A 25,004-nucleotide genomic window follows, 5' to 3' on the forward strand; every position below is an offset into this window, starting at 1 on the left:
CTGAGAGCACATCGTAAAGTTGGGAGATGAAGCTGAGAGAGACAGGAGCTGGGCCTGCAGACCCAGATGGCACTGTGCACGTGACAGAGAAATCACCAAGTCCTGTTGCTGTGCATTTGTTCATTTCTCTGGAGTCCACTTAAAAGTGACAACAATCAAAGCTCAATCCTTCTGTTCGAATTAACGACTTTAGGAAAAAATAGTAAGGAAAATTATGAAAAATTTCTGTCTCCTTGAATTTTATTTTTAACCTTGAATATACATGGAAGGAGTGATCTTGTAAGGGGAAGGTGTTGTAGCACAGTGGATTAAGCTGACGCTAAGGCTGCCCAAGTTCCTTATCGGAGCACTTGTTGGAATCCTGGCTACTTTGCTTCCAGCCAAGTTTCCCACTAGTGCACCTGGAAAAGCAGCAGATGATTGTCCAAGTACCTGGGTGCCTGCTACCCACATGGGAGACCAGAATGAGTTCTGGGCTCTTGGCTGTGGCTGGGTCTAGTCCTAGCTCTTAAGGGCATTTGGGAAATAAACAAATTCAAGATCTCTGTTTCTTCCTTTCTCTATTTCAAATAAACAAATCTTTTTAAAAAAAAAAATCTTTTTTTAAAGAGCATTTGGCAGCTTTTGATAGTTATACTTTTAAGTAAATTTTTATATATCTACTTCATATGAGAGGCAAAGAGATTTGCCAGTTCTCTCCCCAGTACCTGTAGTAACCACGGCTGGGCCAGACTGAAGGTGAGTTTTGGAAACTTAGCCCTGAAGAGTGACAGGAGCCCAGCTCTTGAGCTGTCACCTACTACCTGCTGAGATGCTCGGGGAGGGGGAGGAGAAGGGGGGTTAGGAAGCTGGAATTGGGATTGCAGCCAGGACTCCAACCCAAACACTCTGATATTGGCTTCTCGAGTGCTAATATAACCACCATGCCAAATACCTACCCTGGTATTTATGTTTCTAATCTAAAAGCTAGTATTCTTGTCAACTTACTCATTAGGAGTTCTTAACTAAGTTTGTAACCTTGACTGAGGCAGTGTAGAGGGGAGAGCTGTCAGGAGACCAGCACTAATATTTGAGTGCATCTTAAGCTGCCTAATGAGGATAGAACAGAAACTAGAACACACACATATCCCATATTTTGCATATAAGGAAATAAATAAGATTGTGATAATTAGCAAATCAATTAAATACATTTGCTCAGTGAAGCTATCTGAAATGAAAGGTAAGAAAGCTTCCTGTCCTTTGTGTGAGAGCAGCTTAGGGTTTAAGGAAATCCAGAGTTTCTAGCTATATGCTTGGCTCAAACCCATTCTACCAGCAGCACTGGGTCCTGCTCCCTAAGCATGGCCTTCTGGGACACTGGGACAAAGCAGTTACTTCTAATTCCCATCCACAGGAAATGCCTCCAAAGTAAACAGAATAAAGACGCTGCACAAGATGTAAGCACAGCCTAACAGGCAAATAAATCTAAGTTCTAATAAAGACTTCAAAGACTAGATCCTTTGATGCAACTTAAAATAAATAATAAATGGATAGCTGGTCTGCTCTCAGAGAACCAGGGTGTGATGAAACAGAAATCACACTCCTACAAAGCAGGACACTTGGCTAGTTAAGAGGACAGAATAAAGCTGAACTGCAAAGCCATGGTGCCGGAACAACCCTTCACCTTGGCCCTGCCTTCCCTTACCCTGAGCACCTACATGATGCACATATTTCGCTCAGTAGAAACTCAGACTCTTGTTTTCTCATTGGTTTCCCTAGTTCATACAATTAAATACTTTTTAAAAATAATACCACTTCTGTCAGCCTCACTTCTGTCTTGGTGGACCCCAAAATAGCATGTACTTGCTACTTTAGCAGGTCTTGCAATATCACATGAATAATAATAATAATAATAAAATAATATGCTAGCCAGAATTAAAGCCCCAAACAGGGAATAACATTAACAAAATTGTTACAGTTCCATGCAAAGTTATATTATTGATGGGAAATAATTTGTAGACTTGCCTCATTAGTCAATAAGAATTATTATATATGAGGTTAGTCAACTGTAATGTTCTTGAATTCCACAAAAATAAATTCTACACCTTATATTTTCTAGCTAAGCCCACCCACAGTTACTGTTTTTAAAGAATGACAGTGCCCCAAAAATCATAACGTCTGATTGGGGTTCATAAATGCTTGCATGAGCAAATCAGCTACACAGTTTGCTAATAAGTATTTCTTGTTTTCACAGCATGTATGTTTGAAAGGTATAAGTTGATTCAATTTTCAGTAACTCCTATCTTAAGAGATGTGGACCTGTCAAAAGGACCTAATTGTTAATAAATGTATTTGGCTTTTAGCCAGGCCCTGGAAATTAAATAATATGTTTTTAATGTGTGCTTCCCCCAGGGAAACTTAAAGGACCAGACGTATGTCAACTGTTTTATGGAATACACCCAATTATGAAGTGAAGAACTAACATGTCCCTAAGTGCTCAAGTTTAAGCAATTTACTTAAATACAGCATAGAAGGGACTCAAGTAGCACTTACATAGGATTTCTGGGGCAAGATTAGTTATGAAGGGGGCCTGAATTTCACACAGTATAAAGTGGATTGCCTTCTTTGCTATAGGGTGAGAATCAGTATGCCACATACAGGGATTGGAAACTTAGCAAAATACAGTATCTGTAAGAAAACAAATTATCATTTTCTGCAAAGAAGTCTTATGGGGATTCCCTAAGGGCTGCTTAAGCTCAGTTTTCAGAAAAGCTGATTGAAGAAACCACAATCCCATCTTCCTTGGGAGAAGTTTGTCCTTATAACTGGCAAAGCAAATCTTACAGTCTCTAATGAGATGTGCAAACACTAAGTATATAAACTCATAGAACTCATCAAGTACAGAAAATATGAGCCTGATGATTCACAAACCAAGTAAAGGAGAAACTCTAGGCAGGGATTTACTGTGTAAACCCTGATCTCAGACAAGTTTGGTGTCTGTGCTGCTAAGAGATCCACAGTAAGTTCCTGCACTGATAACTTTGTCTATAAGAATAGTCATAAGTAAATAGAAACTTATGTTTAGTTAGGTGAAATAAAACTTCATATACAGACCCTAGCATGACCTGACACATGGTAGGAACCTGCTGAATTTTCTACCCTACTATTATACTCTAATAGTAAGCTGGAGAGGAGAAATGTGGAAAAAATCTTACCTATTTATGCACACATTTTATTCTTCCATAGTTCTTTATTTAACATTCAGATTTCTGTCTCTGTGGTATAGACTGCCATTGTCTAGAGGTTTCTTCTCATAAAAGAATTTTTTTTAAAAAAGTTTCTTAAATGTTCAAAGTACAAAGCAGTCCTGTGCAGATGGAAGGCTTAGAGTAGTCAAAATCAAGAGTGGAAGAAGGGTCAGATATAGAAGGTACTGGCACTGAAGCAGTTAAGAGCCTTCTGAAGAATTGTTTAATTTTCAAAATTTCTTTGTATTTACTTAAATGTCAGAGTTAGGGGAAAAGTCAAAGAGATATCTTATATCTGTTGATTCACTCCCCAAATGGCTACAATAGTCAGGGCTGCATCAGGCAGAAGCCAGAAGCCTAGAGTCATTTCCAGGTCCAGCCAGGACTCCTGCATGGGTGGCAGGGCCAAAATTACTTGGGACATTGGTGCTGTTCCCAAAGAGCAAGAGCAGGGAGCTAGATCAGAAGTGGAGCAGCCAGGGCTTGAACCAGCAGTCATCTAGGATGCCGATATTGTACGAAGCAGCTTAAACCAATGTGCCATACCAGCTACTATTGAAGGATTTTAATGAGCAAAAGGTATTAAACTAAAAGTGGTGTCTGTGAAGCTAAACACAGAATGGATACCAGTGTCCTTAAGAAACATCAGATTTATTTGCCTTTTCTACTACTCTGGCCAAATGCATTTACAGGGCACAACAGAGGAAGAATTGGATAAGGTGAAGGCGCATGCTAAGGGGAAATAGGCTACAGGCTGAGTAAGAGGGGTTCTAGCCAGTGCAATGACATAGGCTGTGAGCATTGAGAAGAGCCCAAGCAAAGGCTGGAAATGAGTCTTGACGGCAACTTGCATTAAGAATTGAAGAAGGGTGATCAGCGTGGTAGCCTAACAGCTAAAGTTCTCGCCTTGCATGTGCTGGGATCCCATATGGGTGTTGGTTCTAATCCCCACAGCCCCGCTTCCCATCCATCTCTCTGCTTGTGGCCAGGAAAAGTAGTCAAGGACAGCCCAAAGCCTGGGCACCCTGTACCTGCGTGGGAGACCCAGAAGAGGCCCCGACTTCTGGTTTCTCCAGCTGTTGTAGTTGTTGGGGAGTGAATTAATGGATGGAAGATCTTCCTCTCTGTTTCTCCTCTCCTCTCTGTATATCCAACTTTACAATAAAAATAAACTTTTTTTTTAAAGAGTTGAAGAAAGCAAAATAAGAGATATTTAGAAAAAGCTTAGGAAACTGCAATCTGTGTCATGGGCATGGTTCTGAACATAGCTGTCATCATTACACACTGGAGAAAGAGAGACATCAAGTCCTGGTAATGAATTCTTCTTCCTCTTCTTGCTCTTTCTATTGTCAAACCACACTGCATGCCCATATGAGCAAAAGCAACAAGATGGACAGTGCAAAAATGTGCAGCCTAAGATGGGAAAGTTTTCTTCCTCACAATCTTTGTCTACTCTCAGAGCTTTGCAAAGAACAACCTGACTCGAGGCTGCAGGTAGGACACACAAGGGAGTTTCCAAAAGTTTGTGGGCAACAGAATGAAAACCAAGGATGTTTTGGTGCAAAATGCGTGGAATTCATGCTTACAAAGGGGTCTCAAAAGGTTCATGGAAAATGAAGATTACCAAAAAAACAAAACAAAACAAAAAACTATGTATGGATTGCAAAATAGTCCCCCCCCCCCCGCCACCAAAACAAGATACGTGGGAATTTCATTTCCTCAGATGCTGGGTTTTTTTTTTTAATACCCTGGCAGTCTCTCCCTCCCAAAATGACATTGACATGACAGTGATGGGATAAAATGGCTTCTGTCAATAGTAAGGACACTAGTAAACCAAGTGAGAACACTCAGTGAATTTCTGAACATGGAAAGCAAACAAAGTGTAACAGATAAAGCACATCGGAGAAGTCAAAATCCGGATGAATAAAAATGGGGGTGGGCGGGTGGGGAGAAGGCATATCAGATGGGGCAACAACCAACATGGGGGATGAAGATTCTGAGAACATTTCCCAGTGCAGGAAAAAGCACAGGCGAGAAACATAGATCTGAAAATTGGGGTTAATTGAAAAACCAAAGGCATATGGAGGCCTGTGTGTCCCTCAGTCCTACCCAGATCCTTGAACTCTGGCATTGAACTTCCCAGCCTTCCCCACCCCTACCCCAACACGGAGTCAACATGCTCTCCATCACCAGCTGGCAGATCTCTCTGGTTGCTAAGCCTCATCGACATTGCCGGAGTTGCCTTCTTTCTACTCCATTCTTAAACACGAAGAGACCATCTAGGCATGGTCATCTGTTAAGATTAAATTCAACAGCCTGGAAGGAAAGCACCCAGAATTGCAAGAAAATGACTCCAGAAGAACTAGCAGTAATTGTAGCGACAAGAAGAGAATTTTAAAAGAACCTAATTAGACTCCTTCCAAAGATACAAGAAGATATCCACATTCATAAATAAGAATGGAGGCTTTGGAATAGTGACAACTGCAGTACAAGAATGAGCTTGGAGGAGAAAGCCAAAGAAATCTCCCACAAGTAAAACAAAAAGCCCAAAAGACAAATGGAGCTTAAGGGTGTTCATAAACAGCCCTCTCCCCCTTTCCACTTGAGTTTGCAACCAAGTGAAAAATAGATAGATGGAGTAAAGAATGTCAGTTTCATTGCTGGGAAAGAAGAAGACAACAGCCAAAAACAAACAAACAAACAAAAAACAAACAAACAAAAACCCTACTGCACTGCAGGGTGTAGCTTTCTGACACCCACTCCTGAGCTAGGCAGCTGTCCTAGTCTCCTGTCCTAGTCTGGGTAATGCGCCCCCTGCTGGATGGCAGATACAGACCGTAAGTCATCTCTCCCAGAGAGAAGCCAGCCCCCAAGTCCTGCTCCTCTCTCTCAATCCACCAGCCAGACCAGGCACTTCTGCTCAAGGGAGAAATGAAGAAAAGGATGGAGAGGGCCAGGTTGTGTCACTCGGATGGAATTTATTTCTGAAGAAGCCAGGGAATCAACGTTGAAAACTGTGATAGACAATAAGACGGACCTAGCGGTTCAACCACCAATGAGAATGCCATAAAGAATGCTTTTAAACAATGGAGAGGAGAAAAAGAGAATGTCTTCATGGTGAAGGTCATGCATCCTCAGATGAAAGGAGTCTGCTGAGAGCTGGGCAGAATAAATGGGAGAAAGCTATCGCCATGATGCTTCAGAACAGTAAGAACAAGGGGGGATCAGAGTTTTTACAGGGAACAAAGCACAAAGTGGAATGAAAACAGACCCATCCTCCAAAAAAATACCCATTTGCAAAGAAATCAGTCAGATATCACACTTTCCCACCTTCACCACTGGAGGCCAAGAGCCTGTGGAGATAGCCCTTCTTTTCAATTCAGAATTCTATACCCAGCCAAGCTATTAATCAAGTGTGAAAGCTGAATGACGACATCTTAGACACGCAAGAATTCAGAGAATGCATCCTCAGTGCACCTTGAAGGAGTTACTCAGGAATGTGCTGCAGCAAAAAGAAGAAACAGACCAAACAAGGGAAATGGAGCTTCCAGCACAGTGGCCGATCCAGGAGGGTGTGAGGGTGGGGCTCATCTGCAGTACCAGCTCAGATGGGAAGAAGGCCCAGGACCACAGGCCACCAGGAAACAAGGGGAAGGAAAGGGAATTGGAGGCTGATGCGATGATTATCAGGACAGAAAACAGGAGGGTGCAGTCAGTGTGAATGGTAGTAAAGACAACGAGAAATCCCTCAGTAGCCTTGGCACACAGACAGCGGTATTGGACCAGATCACCAGGCAGTCATGGCACAGCACTTGGCCATGCATTTAACAACACAACAAGCCCTTGTTGTTCACAGGGGACCGGGTCCTGGACTCCCAGCATAGACCAAACCACAAAGAACGTTGCTGTTCTTATACTTCATATTGTCTCTGTATTACTTATAATATTGTCATGTAAACGCTACATAAATATCTGATTTACCCTATTCTTCAGGGAGTGATGGAAAAAAAAATCTGTACATGCTAATACAGGTGCAACCTGCATAGGGCTAAGTACACTGGAGTGGAAGGGCAACAATGTTCCAGCCACAAGGGCAGAGGGAGACAGGATCTGTGATGTGCAAGTCGCAGGGGAGAATGCCCAAGCATGGTGCCTTTCCCACAGAGTCAGAGCAGTACCACAAAGTCCTTTTGCTTTTAGGAACTTTCTAGAACTGTTTGCAACTTGCTCCATGCATTTAGGATCTGTAGTTACTGAGGCCTGACCAAATTGCACACAGACGCCTCTTGTTTTCAATTTTTAAAATTACCTTCTGGGTGAATTGTGGGAGACTTCACAGCAGCTACAGAATAGAGGTCCTCACTTTGATTTCTCCTCTTATAACCCAAATAAAATGTCTCCAGCTCCTCCAGGAGCAGCTGAGGAAGGATAACCACTATTCCCCACCCAAAGCCACTGGAGACCGCAGAGAACAGCCCTGCACAGGCTCCTGCTCTGCTACTGCCTGCAACCCACCACCCACCAACCCAACCACAACCCAGTGCCCATGACCCACCCAAACATGACCCATCACCCACCAGCCGAACCACAATCCATGACTCAGGGCCCACACCCAAACACGACACACCATCCACCAACCCTTCCATCCTTGACCCACGTGCCAGCCACACACTCACCCACCCACCAGTCATCAGTCTCCACCCATCTGCCATTGCCCCCCAAAACAGCTCCAGCTGAAAATGCTGCTTATGGGAGGTGTTTTCTGGAGTTCAGAAGGCATGCGGTAGGAAGTAATCAAGAATCAGATCCCCCACCCCTTGTTTTCGGGAATGTAACACCAGCTCACTGAATGAGATCTCTCAGCCTCCAGCCCCTTTCACATGCCATGGGGCATGGCTGCCACTGGCTGGGCCTTCTTACCTGCTGTGACACATGTCCACTGGATTCCAATGCTCCTGTCTGCCCTGGCTACACCACCCACAGCCCTGCCTAGGGGATCAGCAAGTGCCCGGGGACTTAGACCTGCTCCATGTTCTGACTTAGTCAGGCTGGAAACGGCTCCCAGGTGATTTTAATGTGTATTTGGGAATGCGATTCCCTGCTCTGCTCTTCCTGCTTGCCAGCAAGCAATCCAGCCATTATGAACGGCTGCTGCTCTTCTACACGAACTGACGTGAGCCTTTCCTTTCCCACTCCTCCCAGCCCATGGGATTCCTTCTTCCCTTCCTTCTCTGTGTGCTGGCATCTGCAGGCCTTTAAAAGGGAAGCCTGCTATGGGCAGGGTTCTGCATGAGGATTTGGTCACTTGACTTGCTTTCATGCCTATAAATTTGTCCCTCTTCATTTGTCAGGGGCCGTATACTCTTCCATGATGGAGTGTAGGCCGTAGTTCACTTCATCATGTTCCTGCTGATCTCTTCTGTGTTTTTGCTGAGATTTTGCTGTTGTTAATTACATTGCAGCGAGACTCCAGTGGATGTGTGTCCTTCAAAACTGGTGCAGGTATTTCCAGAGGGAAATCAGGTGAAATCAAAATTGAAAATTTTGACAGGTATTACACAAGTACTCTCCAAGGAAATTGTGGAGCAATATATTGCACCCCAATAGTTAACACATCTCCCTGGACTCTTACCAACATCAAAATTAGCAGGATTGTCCATTAAAAAAAATTATATTGAAAGGCAGAATGACAAAAGGAGAGAAAGCCAGAGGAAGAAAGAAAGAGTCCTCTTATCTGTTAGTTTACTCCCAAATAAGATGCTCGTAACAGCAAGAGTTAGGCCATATTCAAACCAGAAGTCTAGAATTCCATCCAGGTCTCCTAAGTGGGTAGCAGGGACCCAAGTTCTTGAACTGTCACCTACTGCCTCCCAAGGTGCACGCTGATAGGGCGCTGGGTGGGAAGAAGTGGAGGCAGGATGCAAACTTGAGCACTCAGCTAGGAGAAGTGGGCATGCCTAGCACAGACTTAACTGCTGCACCAAATGCTTATTTCATCAGTCATTTTGCTTATTTGCTAGACAAAAACGAGCATCATGGTATCATAGTGTTTAAGTTTGCATTTCTCTATGAGAGAAGTTGAATATTTTTGTGTATATCTCTTAGTATTTTGTATTCTGTGAACTCATTGTGTGGTAAGATTTTGATAATATTTCTAAACACACAGTGTAAGTGCTATTATTTCTCTCTACATCTGCTAAGAACCCCCACCATGATAATAGGGCTATCTTGTTAATCCAGTCAGCTCTTGGCTACTAATGAGAAAGGAGAGGAGAAGATGCCTGATTCACATTTTCAGAAAGTCACCATGCAAATTAAGATATGAAGTGTGCTCATACAAAGAACGTAGACCTGAGGCTGGGGCATGTCTGAGTCATATCATGGTGCTGCCACTGTCCAACTGGATGACTCTAATGACTGCCCTATTCCCTCATCTGTGCACAGTACTCACATCCCTAAGAGGAAGCCTGCCAGCCAAGACAGCCCATCCTTTCCTTCTTCTCTAAGGAGATGGCCAACTCAGTCCTGTCAGACAAGCTGAATGCCTGGGCTCGAACCGACCAGTGTGACCTCTCTGAATAATGGAGCTGCAGCCTCAGGGCTGCTGACCGGCCTGCCCGGGCCTGCCCGATGCTGCCCTCCCCAAGCTGTGCAGCTTTGGATAGGTGCTGTAACCTCTCTAACTCTTGATCCCAGAATAGCTGCACCACACCGGGAGCACAGGTCACTGAGAAGGTGGGTATAATGCCCTGGCCCAGGCTCTCCACCAGGGACAGCACCCCCTTCGCCAGTGCCAATCACTTGTACTGGTCATTGAAAGATCACTTAGCAGTTCCTCTTTTTTTTTTTTTTTTTTTGATTTCAGGAAGCTTTATTTCTTTAGAAGCTATTCTAATTCATTCCCTCACTCTTCAGACTAGCCCTGGCCTCTGTTCAATTACCAAGGGCTTCCAATTAAGCACTAACCCTCTCTGTAGCACAGCCTAGCTTAAGGGAACTGTCAGTGACAAGAGATCAGTCTTCGTTGTCCTCCAGTCCTTAGCTCCAGGATCCAGCATCCTACTCATTCGGTGGTAAGGAGAGTTGTAGCAGGTGCCACAAGTGTGGGGCCACCTTCACTGACCTTCTCCTTATCCTCCTGGCAGGCCGTGAAGCGCTTCTTGAAGCAAGAGTGTAAGTGTCACGGTGTGAGCGGTTCATGTACACTGAGGACCTGCTGGCTGGCCATGTCTGACTTCAGAAAGACGGGCGATTACCTCTGGAAGAAGTACAATGGGGCCATCCAGGTCGTCATGAACCAGGATGGCACAGGGTTCACCGTGGCTAACAAGAAGTTTAAGAAGCCGACCAAAAATGACCTCGTGTATTTCGAGAATTCTCCAGACTACTGTATCAGGGACCGAGAGGCAGGTAAGTTAAAAAAAAAAAAACTCTGTTCACAACAGCCCCTCATCCTCACAGTGAAGGATCGCCCCCAGCCTGTGTGGGGTGCTGCATCTTCAGAGCCATCTCCCTAAGTGCAGCCTGTGAACTTCAGGCTCATGTTCCCTCTGATTCACAGAGAAAGTGCTCTCTGGAGCAGCTTGGGAGATGGGTGGATAATGTGTGGATTCCGGAGAATTGGGAACCCCGAATGTCTAAATATGCAGATTAGCAGAATTCTGATGAGTGGACCTGTGGACCCTTTGAGTGGCCACCTGGCCATGACCTTGAAGCCCAGCAATGGGAGCTTTGCCACATGACTTTCCACCCTACAACCCACCGCTTCCGTGACGAGGTTCCAAGGCTTACTGGGTAGCCTCTTCTCAACTTTTCCCTACTTCACATGTCCTGTATGCTTGAAGTTGCCAGATATGAAGAATCAAGAATTGATACCCTCTCTTTTGGTGATAAGGGCTGTGTGTGAGGTACCTAATTTGTTAAACTTCCAGGTGCACCCTTGCAGATGGCACCTTCTCGTCTCTGTCCTGAACATACCCGCCATCTGGTTTCACACACGTGCTCTGGCCACCTCTCATCCCTCCCAGCTGGCTCTGACCTCCAGCCTTAGCTGGTTCTTTGTGTATTCTGGTACCACTAAGGATGAGTGGAAACAACTGAAGGGAGCCCACAGCTCATGTTGGCTCAAGCCAATTTCTCACACTTGGTAGAACGCAAGGAAATTCATTCATCAGAAAAGAAGTAGCCCTCAAATGCAAATTCTAACTTTGTAAACTAATTAATCGCAGAGGGACTCAGACAGACAGCGCTAATGGCTATGAGCCCCTAACATTAGCTTAACCAAGAAGCAAGCTGACCACAGAGTGTCCCGAGAATGTGCAGGCCTCATTTTTGCCCCTGAGTAGATCCCCTTCCTTCATGGTGTGGTAAGCACGTTCTCTGCAGCTCTGAGCAAGTGAGGACATGAAGCCCGTGGGTTGGGCAGCACTGAGCAGTAGGACCTGATGTTGCACTCCCCTGCATTCCTAACGTGCCTTGGGACCACTGAGCAGTCATCCAACCTGTCATGTACAACATTCCTCCGAACCATCCAGAAATCTAGGCTTTAATACAGGTTTGTCCCAGTGGCTGTTCCTTAACTGCCACTAGCTAGCAGTTTACCTCCAGCCTCCTCAAACCAAATATGGGGTAATGATATCTGGATCCTTTACAGATGCTAGGTGTTGAATAACCTATATGCACACTGGGCTCAGGCTACTACACCCATAATCTCTTTTTAAAGTGTTTTTTTATTATTATTATGTGAAAGGTATTCCTAATAGAGAGAGAAAGAGAGTGAGAGATTAATCTTTTATCCACTGGTTCACTTCCAGATGGCCACAAAGCCTGGGACTGGGTCAGGCCAAAGTCAGAAGCCTGGGACTCCGGGTAGGTCTCCTTCATGAGTGACACAGTTTAGGTACTTGGGCCATGATCTGCTGCCTTCCCTGGTGCATTAGGAGAAAGCTATATCAGAAGCAGAATAGCTGGGATTCGAATCCATACTCTGGAATGGGATGCAGGTGACCCAAGTGGCAGCCTAACCTAAAGGCGGTGGCTCCTGTTTGCTCTGTATCAACCAGGAACCAAACTTACATCCAAGTCATTGAAGTCAGGTCAGCATTCCTGGACTTCATCATCCCCCTTGCACAACTCAGAGAAGTGAACGACCATTTTAGGAGCTGGTGGGTACCTGAGCCTGTAGCCTTTACTTTGACCCTAACATTATACACTGCCCCTCTCTCTCTTTCCAGTCCTGGGTGTGTAAACAGCCTTATGAGACAAACATCTTATTTCAAACATAAGGCCTGTGGCTTCCTCAGCATGTCATTTCTGGCTCATTGAATTGCAATAGTTCACAGTGGTGCTGTTATACATTATGGAGATCTACTCCCTCATGGATACACGATAAGGACCCTACTATTCTCTTCCCCCACAGAAGGATTCTGAATCTAATCTTCATTGCCTGGTTACATGATTAAGTAATTTCTTGCATGCTTTGCTTTCCCTGAGTATTAGAACAAAATTCTGTTTCTGGATCCTAACATAATGGACATACCTGCAAGTCCCAGGTGGCAGGGTTCAAATGATTTTGATAGCCTCAGATAGCCCAGTGGCTGGATGTTCCCCAGCCCAAGGAACTACTCCACGGGCACAGGTTCCTCATTGAGCAGAGAACTCTTCTGAGGGACCCTCTCTGAAAGAAGTCTCATTCTTGGTCAATGGAACTCTCACATGTTCAAAATAGGTTGCCACCCATTTTGCCACCAGAAAGCCAGGTACCAAAATAAACTAAAAGCTTGCAGGGAGGAGCGGTGGCCATTTGGCATGGTGGCTAAGACACCCCACAACATAAAACCTGAGTTCACTTCTCACCTCTGACTTCTAACTCTTTCTAATGTAAACCCTGGGATGCAGCAAAGGATGGCTCGAGTAATTGGGTCCCTGCCAGCCCTGTGGAAGACCTGTACCGGGCCCCAACTGGAGGCCATTGTGGGAAATGGGGAGTTAACTGGCCTCTATGACCTGTCTCTGCTTCTCAAGTAAAAAATGTAAAACTCAGGTTCGTATAATTTTTTTTCATTTTCTCTACTAAAATTAATATTTACCCTTTCCTATATTACATCTCATACTCGTACTCTCATACTCAGGGTCTGCTTATTGCAATCACTTCTTTCTTTTCTTTTTGTTTTTTGTGTATTTTTTTCCTTCAAAATCATGCCTGATCAATATTCAGCTTATTGGGTGCTTTCTCCTTGCCAATACTGGAAAAGCCATGGTGTCATTGGGTTGGGTGCTATAAGACAAGGGTCATTGAAACTGATGACTCCTGCCAGTCAGCAACCTGTTTCCTGTGTGTGTAACTGGCTGGCTCTGTCAGGCTGTTGCAGTGGAGGGCTATAGGTCTAGTGCTCTGCTTTCCAAGTCAATGCCCCTTCAGACACCAAGCAGATGGGAGTCCCAGCAGGGCTGTTCTGATGTTCTCTATGTTTTGCAACTTTAAGCACATCTAAGTTTGAACAATCAGTGATGATTTCAGTAGTCTCTGCTCCCTGGCTTCCCCTAGGCAGTAGGTAAGAAAAAAAATCCAGGGAGACATTCCTTGGGCAGCGTGTGCAGGAGAAAGCATGCATTAAAGAAAAAATAAAGATCCTTCATTTAAGGGGTGCTGGATAAATGTCACCCCAAAATGTCCCCTACCCAGCCTTGTTCAGTGGGAGTTCTACCTTCACATATACACACTGTATCTCCACACCCCCTCTTTTCCTACAATTAAACACACCACAGTGATTTGAGCTATCAAAGCTTTTGTTGAAATTTGTTTGACAGGAGTCACCACATCAACCCTATAGCAACGCCCTGCAATAATGATACTAGAATTAATGCAGCTGACAAGAATGTCAGAGACCTGCGGTGTTCTCTGGGTGAAGACAGACCTAGTCGGGGCAAGACAAGGGGCCACACTGATTGGGATCCTACTCAGAGTTGGACCTAGGGCTACACACTGTGCCTCTTCCTGGTCATGACAGAGAAGAGGCCCTGAAAAAATGTACGAAACTTACCCAGAAATGCATGGGCTGGAAGTGGTAAACAGCAGCAAAAAAACCAGACCTTCCTCCCCATACCAATGAGTTCCTGCAGTATGGGGTGTATGTGGGAGAGGCAGGACCTTGTCATAAACAGGCAGCACAGGACATAGCAACCTACTGGAGGCATCCATAAAATGAAGAGTTCACCCCTGTTCACTCCAGGTTGCCCTGAAGTTCCTGAGCTTTCATCATTCCTAAGAAGTGATAAACCCAAAAACTGGCTAGGTTATGGCAAGGGCAACAGAAAAATACATTCTTCCCTTCATCTTCAAGTGAAGAAAGCAAGCACTAAGATGTGCCACTGCGAATACCCGCCCATGCAGCTGGGATCTGAAGAGTCCATGCAATCGTGGGATGTGCATGTGACATTCTGCAGGCCAAATCGGAGGCGAGATCTCAGAGGCTGGGCTTTCTGGGCTGAGCAGGCGGTGGTTCTGTGGTTATCTACTCTGGTCATTGCCCCAGGCATCTGTAAATCAAAGGAGCCCTTCAGTTAAGAGATAGGTTCATCTCTCACGAAGGAATGCTGCCTCCTGTCCAGAGCGAGCATCTGCACCTAATCACAGGCCACTTTCCCTGGCTATGATGCAAAAACCCCTGACCAGGGCCAGAGGTCACCCCGCGGTCTCCCCTCTGACTTCAGAAAACAAGCCACCCTCTATGTATTCAGTCAAGTTCAAAAAAAAAGAAAGAATTTAAAAAGCCCAAAAAGAGCTCAATGGTTGCTGATCTTGTTGCCTGCTGAGCATTTGATACCTGGATAAGAGCCTACTGTGAGAGATATAAACTCTCAGAGCACCTTGGTTTGTCCACACAAGTCATATTTGGCAAACAGAACTCACAACCCATTATAATACAGTCCCTCTCGTGGTGGCCAGGGATTGGTATTCTAGATAGGCCCTACGGTGTGATCCAGTTTGCAGGACATCATGAACACTGTGATTGTGATCCGTGAGATGGTTAAAATCAAGGAAACATAACAGCAGCTAACAGGATTTGTGCATTGCACGGAGCGGGGAAGGAGAGAAGGGGGGAGGGGGAGGGAGAGAGAGAGAAAGAGAGAGAGAGAGCACTCGAGCGCATATGAGAAGGAGCTTCCATCTATTACCCTACTCCCTAAATGCCTGCACTGGGATTGGCTGAAGTCAGGAGTCCACAACTCCATCAGGGTCTCTTCTGTGCATGTCCATTGAATATTTATGAAGGTCTTTCTGTGTGTCAGAACTAGACAAGCCCAGAGAATACAGTCATGAGGAAGAGGGAACAGGATTTCAGTCCCTGCTCTATCACTCTGTCAAAAGTTATTACATCTGTCATTTGGGCAATATAAATAATAAGTTATTTATCTCTTTCCACTCTGAGACTTAATAAAAATTAATAACCTCAAATGAGCCAAGACAAATAGATCCTCTCCATATCCCATTTTGGAGTTTAGCTCCCTGCTCACATGTTGGGGGCAGCAGGTAGTTCAAGAGGCTGGATTCCTGTCACCCACATGGTAGGCCAAGATTGAGTTCCTGGCTCTGGCTTCAGCGGGGCTCAGTCTCAACCACTGAGAGCATTTGGGCTGTGAACTAGTGAATAAGAATATCTTCCCTCCTTTCTTACCCTCCTTTTCTCTCTTCTTCTCTCATAAATTAAAAAAAAAAATTTAGAGGAGACAAGCAAACAAACCTATACCAAGGACCCATCTGCTTTTTTCCATCTTTACTTTCCCTGGCTTGATCCAGACTGAACTCTGTTCTTTCATCCAAAGTATGGGCCTCAGCGCCTCATGCATTTGTTTAGATGTTACTATGTCACCTGTCTGCCCCAGTAAGCTCCGCTGGAGCCACCGTGATAGCTGGGACCGTATGTGTCATGCTCCCTGGAACGGCCAATTGTAAACCACACAAAATCTGCTTGGATCAGCTGAATTCCTAGGTGTGTTGGTGAGGTGCCATGGCTTAAGGAAAAAGATGAGCAATCACTTGTCTCTGAGGCTAGAGGGTACTTTTTCATTGCCGCTGTCTCTTGGTTTCACTAGGTCATCCAGCTGATGTTGCCGTTAGCACAAGCAAAGGGCATCTTGCCAGTGCTGTTTTCTGTGGCTGGTATGATCTGTAAATCTGTGATGTTCTTCAAAATATAGACCTAGCAGAATAACTATGTATTAAGGAGTCACTGGAATATAATCTCTTTTGAATTCACGGACAGGGGCAGTCAGGTCGAATTGAGCAACCTTCCAGTAAAAGGAGGATTGTTCATTTTCTTATATCCAATTATTCATCACAATTGGAACTACCAACAGAAAATAATTTACTGAATAGAAGTTTTTTGTGGAAACAAACAAAAAAAACCCTCCTCATTTTAAAATTAACATATTCATGTGGTACAACAAAAGGGTGGCATACTTAAAGGAAAGAATTTGGTTATTTTGTTGAAGCTTTCTCACACAAACTCTATACTAGCTTAATCGTTTTTTCAAAGCTAGGCAAATTATTAGGGAAGCCTTGAGTTTTCAATGAAAAGTGTTTTGTGCTGGAGACTGTACCTATTACTGTTTATGCTGACTACTAATTCGGTAGCCAAGACAGATTAAAGTCTGGTTTATTCAGTTGTAGGTGTTTTCTTCTCATCAATCTCGAAGTTTCCTATAATTCAATATGTGGAGGAATTATTAATTAATTTTAGAATCATGGAACTTCATTATTTGTGCCACAAACTCCTATAACTATGAACTCCTGTTGTTTGGGGTTTCTGATATTTTTAAATGGGCCACATGTCTTGTGTGTGTTCCCTATAGACCCAGAGATTTAAATAGCTACAAGATACACCCTGACTCTCCCACATCCCTCCAGGGAGAAGCAAGTGTGCCCTCATTGAGCAAGGAGAGGACTAATCTCAATTTCTAAGAATTTGTTTTAAGACATCAGAACATGTATGTTGACCACCTGAGCACCATAGAGAGTACAGAAGAAAGGGTGAGATCTAAGCCCCGCCCTTGGGCAGACCAGATACCTGATAAATGACAATTCCCAAGCCTTATAGCAGTGCCCTATGGAGCAGGCTACACAGGGCTGGGTCAGGAAGGATGGGAAGGAGGGAGCATATGAGAGTCACAGGGGACTATGCGGAGACTGTCTCCACAGCTGTGACATTGGAGAGTCATGTGGAGGTCCAGGGAGAGTGGGGAGACAGTCTGGTTAGAGGGTGCAGGTGGGGCTGTGAAAGATCATGTAGGGTAGGCTCTGCGGTGCCAGATTTTGAAAGGCTCACAGAGTCTCATCCTAACGACTTTGTTTCCCTTGTAGGATTTGCTCATTTAATGAGAATCGCTTTCCTGTGCAGTCAGGCTGCTCTGACTCAGGAGAATGTCTTGAGTCATGTGAGCTAAGTGGAGACAGTGCCTTTGCTAAAGAACTTGGGCTGTGCAATCCTAAATGTGAGGAAGAGGTATGCCTTGCAAATAGATGAATATGCGGTCCCCCCATGTTTGCTCTTCAACATTCTTTTGTTCCCCCAATAAATCTATGTCATTAATGACAATGTATAAGTCAACCAGAGGAGAAACAGCCTATTGGATGACAGGCTTAAGTGAATCTTGCTTTACACCCTAATGGTCAACATATGGGCCTTTGTCAGGCTGAAGAGCAAAGAATTTCCAGAGACACAGGCCCAGAGAGAGAGGGAGAGGGAGCAGAGAAGGGGGGCAGGGTGGGGGAACAGAGAGACAGAGACGGAGAGACACCAGAGGTGCGGTCTGGGAACTATTAACCGAAGCCCTGCCCTCCCCTGCTGTCAGGAAGACGCATGTTGGTGGAGACAGAAATGTTTTTATACTGGAAACCCAGACCCCAGTACTCATAACTCCGGGGACGGGATGCTCAGTCCTGCACAGTCCCCTGGATGCGGCCCTCTGCCCACAAGGCCTTAGCATCTCATCTTCGGAAGATTTGCTTCTTCCTCTTCCTTCTCCCCAAGTCTGAGCCAGCTCTTGGGCCAGGCAGGATGAGGGTGGTACGGGTACATCTGGCTGGACGCAGCACCTTGTTGGCCAGCACAGATGCTGGTTGAACCTTCCAGACCCTGGCTGGGTTTATGGGCAGGCACTCTCCTAGGAGTTTGGGGTACCGATGACAAGAAGGTTGGGGTCTGAGTCTGTAACACTGTGCCCGGGGATGGGGCAGGTCCCTTCCCTTCCCTCCTCTGCCCTCCCCAGAGGGCCATGCATCCAGGCACACTTCCTGACCACCAACCAAAGGAAACAAGTGTCCACCTTGGCACTATCTAATTAGGTCAAAGTGCGCTGAGAGAAGTACGTTACAGAGGAACACAGCCTTGTGAATGTGTTAAATGTGAAGCATCCAAAAACATGCTTATCCTTCTAAAAATGTCAGCTTGAAAGATTTCAATGATCAAACCACTCCTAGCAATGATTAACTGTCTGATGTGGAATAGTTTGGAGCCCTCACATACGCTGTTATAGCTCCTGTATGACTCAGAGAACCTGAAAATCTAGAGAGGCAGATGAGCAGGCTTGGTGTTGTCAAATTGGATTTTAGATGAGATAAAATGGATGTGATTGATTGGCTTCCCTGGCTTCAAGGAGTTCTGCCAACATCTTCATCCAGGGCCATAACAGCGACAGATGTCAACATCACATTGAAGGCCCATGTAAGGTTGTGATGCTGGCATTGCAAAAAAGTGCACAAGAATCTGATAGGAATGTCTGCTCAGGAAAAATGCAGCATGAACTGCTAACGCCATGTTAATGAGCCTTCCCTCTAACCCATCCCTGTTCATGTAACTTGAGGCATCTTAACTGCAACACATTGTGAGCTGGGGGTAAAAAAAAAAAAAAAAAAGGTCTCCCTCTCCAAAAGCTAAATGATAGGAACTTGGCAAGTTCTCCATGTGATAAGACACTTCCGGGGCAGGTATTTGGTCTAGCTGTTAAGTCGCTGATTAAGACTCCTGCATTCCTCACAGCTCTGGCCATTGTAGCCACTTGTGGAGTGAACCAGTGGATGGAAGATCTTCCTCTCTGTCTCTCCTCCTCTCTGTATTCCTGCCTTTCCAATAAAAATAAATAAACCTCTTTTAAAAAGCAGATTATGAAACTCAGTAGCTCCCTTTCATCATCCCCAACACACACACTCTCACACCACACACACACACACACCACGTGTACACACACACGCCACGTACACACACCCATGCCACGTACACACACCCGCCACGTACACACACACTCACGCCAGATACACACACACACCACACACACCACACACACACAATCTTAACCTTGATTTAAGACACGATGCTCTCTGTGTTGGAAAGACTGATGGGAGATCCTTAAGGCAGCATAAAGCTAATGCCCTCAATAACAACAGGTTTTGAGGATAATTCCATGACGAGTCAGTGTTGCACAGATTCTACCCTCTAGAAATGCTCTTTGCAGAGTTTTGATGAAATAGCTCTGTGTTCTACTAAGATCACAGCAGACATCAGTCAGTCCCTGGGCCCCACAGTCTGCCATTTTACAGACTCAGGTCCAAACGCCAAAGCAGGGTCTACGTACACTCCATTGTTGTGCGGCACCATGCTGTCCTCCCTTTCCTTGGCATTCCCCTCCCCATACTTCAGAATAGTATGTTATGGCTCTAGGCTGTGGCTTCAGCACTGCTCTCAAAATCAGTGGTCTCAATTCTCACAAAATCCTTTCATCTCAGGGACTCATAAAATCTTGTTTGGGTGGCCAGGAAAAAACAAATTCAAATGGCTAGTGTTTTCCTGCGTGTACTGAGGCTGACCTGTTCGGCCATCTCATTGTTCCAACTTTGCTTCCTTGACTGCAGCCACGTCTGCCTTAAGCTTTCTCCCTGGTCTTTGTGTGGTCTGCTCCTTGGCTGAGTTCTGACAGCACTGAGCTAACCTTCTGTTCAGACAGTGGTGTGTCATCTTCTGTGTTGATGGGCTAAAAGCCACCATGCCCACCACCTGAGACTGAGTTGGACCATAAGCTCAGCTGACACCAGGCTGCAGCCCACAGGGGAAAGGCGAGCAAGTCAGAAGTGGTAGAAGACCCCCGGCCCCAAGGCCGTAAGGATTTCTAACTCGTGTTAATAGCAGTGCACTCCTGCGTCAACAAATGCACATCAGAGGCGGTGAAGAATGTTTACTGGTGTGCAGAGCTTATATGAAACAACCCTAGAAGGCAGAACTCTGGGGCACCACGTGAGAGCATGTTCCCCCACTGAGGAGCTCATTCACAGCTTTGGCATCCTTGCTACCTCTTGACAAAAGACTCCCACATTCTGCCCTCTCTCCTGCATCCCAGAGCAATTTTTCAGAGTATCCTCACCTGGACGTTCTATAGTTACTGCAGACTTCACAGTGTGAAAACTCAGCTCATCACCTGTCCATCAAGCCCACCCTGTCGCATGTCCCCTGCTTGGGGGAGCAGCCAGCCTGACAACCCTCCCCCTGGAACTTCCTATCCTCTCTTCATCCAGCCCCTCAACCACCTGCTGGGAAGGGCTGCCCCTTGGCTCCTCTCATCCATGACTCGCCCTGCTCACGCCTCTCTCACTGGCCCCCTGGCCCACAGTCTGGTCTTGTGCCTCCGCTCAGGCTCACAATGACCCTACTGAGTCCACATCCAGTAGCCTTCTCCTGCCCTGGAGCTACAGTTCATGCCCCTTTACCCCTCACACAGGGCAGCTTCCCCTCATGTGTCCTGCGCCTCTCTTGCCACTCTCTCCCAGGCAGCCCTGTATTCCCGCCTTCCAGGGCGTCTCTCTCTGGTCTTCACCTATTGTACCTGTGATCCCCTCCCTTCCTCCTTCCCTTGGTGCTTCCTCTTCCTCCACCACCCTTTTTCTTGCTATGCACGGGCACAGAAGGGAAGAGGAAATTGCATGCAGCCAATTCAATGCATTTTCTCAAATGAACGCACCCATGTAACCTGTGCCCAGGGTCAGCCTCCCTCCCGTTCTTTCTGTCTGCCCTCATGACAAGTTGTGACTCTCTTACAGCAGCCTTGATTGGTTCTATAAACAAAAACCCAATCTGAAAGGAAAGTCCTGGCTAGGACACCTGTTGCTGCCTAACAATCCCACAACTTTGGTGCTGCCCGAAGTACCCTCCTCCTCTGCCATGCCAGGCCTTGCAGATACACCACCTTTGATCTCCTCTTGCTGTTGTTGTTTCCTGGCATCCACTCCAGTCTGCTGCATCCACCCGCAGAGTCCTGAGACCATGGTCCCCCTGGCTCCCCTCCTTGCCGAGCTCAGGAGCATGTTTGTCATTGCCGACAGGATGCCTCCAGCCTGGCTTCTTGATTCCACGAATCACATGGTTCTTTCTAGTGTTTTTCTCCAGCATACTGTGCATTTCATTGGGCCTCCTTCTGTCTCCACTCACTGTGTCTGCTCCTGGCTATGCCTGGAGCTTCACCTCCCTCCCACCAACCTTCCCTCCCAGACTCATCAGTTAATACATTTTTTTGCCTCCATTGATCTGGATGGACCCACCACCCACCGAGGAATAAGGCTCAAATGGTAACAAGGTTTGAACCTGTTGCTCCGATCTTTTCATAGCTGTTTGTCCTGCACACCCTCTGTGCTTCAGCCATAGTGAACCTGTATCTCTCGTGAACTTGCCCTTGGAACATCTATCAAGTGGTTGACTCCTGCCTGGGATGCCTTTCACCCACTCTTCCACCGCAGAGCCACTCATCCTCCCCTTTAGGCCTGTGAGCTGTTGCAGGCTCTCTTCCTAATCCTGGGTGCAGCTACGAATATGAAGGAATAGCATTATAATATGCATAACTCACAGCTGCTAGGACAAAAATTTCACAGGGCAGGACACTGGCTTTGGTTGCACAGCTTATACATGGAAAAGCCAGGATTAGATTCTGATTTGCCTCCTCTTTGCCAACCCCCTATTCCCTCCCCAACCCCGCCAAGGTTGAAGTTCGAAGTCTTTGGTAAGTGAACAGTTATCCCAAAGCAGGGGACATCTCTCTTTACAGATTTCTCTTGTTTGCGATTCCTCCAGAGGAGGAACTGGTTCCCAGTTATTTTGCCACCTCCCCCTTCTCTCCCCCGCCCCACTTCCTCCAAAGCCCTACGCAGCAGCCGGCAAAGTGTCTTACCCATGTTTGTGTTCACTACATGTTTACTCAATGAAATAATGGGTGAGCTGTTAAGAGGCAGCGCTTGGCAGGGCATCCTTTTTGCACAATCAGTGATTCTGAGTGCTGTCCCGAGGGCTGCCCAAGTGCAGGCCCAGCTGCTGCCGCTCCGAAGCCTTTGCTCCTTCAGCATGATGCAGGCATGGGGCCGTCCCTGGCTGACCCTCCCTCCACCCCGACCCCAGCCCTTTGCCATCCTTCCTGTCCGCGTGACATTCCCTGCCTGTCTTCCTGCTCTCCGCAGCCCAGCGTGCAGTCAGTCCTGCCCCACCCTCTCCCTTTCTTGACCCCATGCCCCTGCTTGAACCTCACTGCTTTCCTGGCCACTGTGGACAGCAGGACAACATGACATTTAGGCAGATAACTCGGTCGCAGAGTGGACTGAGATAAACACGGAGTCACGAGGCCCTGGAGGGGGTTATGGGGACGAGAGAGGCGGGCCTCATCCCAGGCTGGAAGGACTGAAAATCAACGAAGTCACTGTCATTTTCCTTGTGGATCGCAAGTGAGACAGACCAGAGCAGGTTAAGCTCTAAGCAGAAATGTACCAAGCTTGTAGGGAGGTGGAGGCACAGCCTGGACTGCAGGAGAAACAAAAGCAGATCCATAGGGGGTGGTGTGGGATCGGGTCAGCGCGCTCTCTGAACATCTGTTCCAGGGAAGCCCACCTGATGGGCCCAGTGTGTATCAGGTGCCTGCCAGCTCCAATCACTGGTGGGCAGGGTGGCGGTGCTGCCAAACATCTGCCAGACACTGGGCTCTGGGGCAGGAAGAGGCAAGGATTGTTACGAACCGAGAAATGGGCCCCTAAAACGTTCAACATGATGCTTAGTTCTATCATGTGATGCCCCAGTAAAAGAAGCCTGGTGCTCTTTCACATGCTTCCCCAGAACACCCGATCTGGGTTGCCGCTTCACCAGTTTCCCACAAACAATGTTCTGTGGGGAGTCAGCAGCAGGTGTTCAATGCTGGCTTTGTTCACTGAAGGCCCAGGATCCAGCCTTACACACACGGTCCTCTGTCCTGCTAGACTGTAGCAGGGTAGAAACTGCGTGTGATGAATCAGCCTGGCTCAGCCCTTCCTCCTCAGGCTCTGCCCCCAAGTGGTGCCACCCTCCCTCCAGCCAGAGGCATTCTGTCCTCTTTCTAGGAAGCCCACGTCATTGAGTCTGAGGAGAGGCAGGGTTCCATGCTGTGGCCAATTCCGAGAGCACTAAATGTTTCCTCACTGTGGTTTGAGGGCAGGAGACAGGGAGCCAGGCCTGTTCTGGCCTCAGCCATTTGATGATCCATCAGTCCCAGGCATATCTGCAAAGTCGCCAAGTCAGAAATGGGAGAGCTGGATTCAGGGTGCTCAAGGCCATGCAACACTTTACGTCTGTCCTTCCTGAGCTCGGCCCCAGCACTACCATGCTTGCTGTGGCTGGCACAGAGATGAACACAGCATGGGTTCCCACTTGGGTGTCTGAGTCCCAGGCTGTGGAGAGGCAGAGCCGGGAGCCCGTCCTGCAGGATGACCTCGTGGCCCTCATTGCTACATCCTCACCCCAAACCTCTGCGGTGATACCTCACCGGCTTGTCTTCCAGGTTCCCCGGGTACAGCGGGTCGTGTGTGCAACCTGACTTCTCGAGGCATGGATAGCTGCGAGGTCATGTGCTGCGGAAGAGGCTATGACACCTCCCACGTCACCCGGATGACCAAGTGCGAGTGTAAGTTCCACTGGTGCTGTGCCGTGCGCTGCCAGGACTGCCTGGAGTCCTTGGACGTGCACACGTGCAAGGCTCCCAAGAGTGCTGACTGGACGAATCCCACATGACCCCAGCAGAGGACACCGTCCACAACCCTCCTGCAAGGACTCCACTGGATCTGCGGGGACACTGGACTTTCTTAGCAGGGATAGTTCTTAAGGAGCGTGGCCTTTGTCACAACAGAAGTCCCTCCCCCCCCGGCCACCCCAGCCCTGGGGCCATGTGCTGCACACAATGTATGCCCTGTTCTGTCCACCTCTGGTTCTCTGGGGGGTCTCTCTTCTTCCTGGGGAGTTCTCGTTGCAAACAGGCTGTCCTGGGATGTGGGAAGGAGGGGGAGGGTGCAGATCAGCATCTCTACCCTTCTAGACTTTTCCTCTTTCTAGAACAGTTGGCCCAGGAGACAGTGAGTATATCAAAGGAACTTCCTCTGTGTCCTCTAACAAACACTTACTGCTCTCTCAGGGTGGGAAGAATTAACTTAAATTCTTGAAAAGACCAAGCAAGGCTTTTGTGCAATCAGTACTTGCCATACACCGCCCGACCCTATCCTTAGTCCTCCCTCCCCCTCCTCTCACCCCCTCCATGATCACTGGTCACTGCCTGGGGAAGGATGGCTTTCAATAAATTTCAGGTTTAAAATGCATTTTTTCAAGGAACTTATTGCTATAGCAGAGTCTGACATAATAAGGTGGGACTGTGTGTCCTTTGGTGTGTGGACTTTGGAATCTTGGCGCTAGCAAGAGGCTCAGAAGGTGACTGTTCACATCACTGTCTCCT

At 46.8% G+C, this 25,004-nt stretch overlaps 1 protein-coding gene across 1 annotated transcript in view; it reads left to right on the forward strand.

The window, feature by feature from the left end:
• Positions 1-24,292, forward strand: part of WNT2 (Wnt family member 2) — a 36,865-nt gene extending 12,573 nt beyond the window's left edge. Inside the window, exons 4-5 of the mRNA XM_041002301.1 lie at positions 10,373-10,637; positions 24,063-24,292. Of these exons, the coding sequence (XP_040858235.1) occupies positions 10,373-10,637; positions 24,063-24,292 (495 nt within the window). The remainder of the gene's footprint in view (positions 1-10,372; positions 10,638-24,062) is intronic.
• The last annotated feature ends 712 nt before the right edge of the window (positions 24,293-25,004 follow it).

The sequence above is a fragment of the Ochotona curzoniae genome, unplaced genomic scaffold (assembly GCF_017591425.1).
Source record: "Ochotona curzoniae isolate NIBS_2020 unplaced genomic scaffold, NIBS_Ocur_1.0 scaffold_2476, whole genome shotgun sequence".
Lineage (NCBI taxonomy): Eukaryota > Metazoa > Chordata > Mammalia > Lagomorpha > Ochotonidae > Ochotona > Ochotona curzoniae.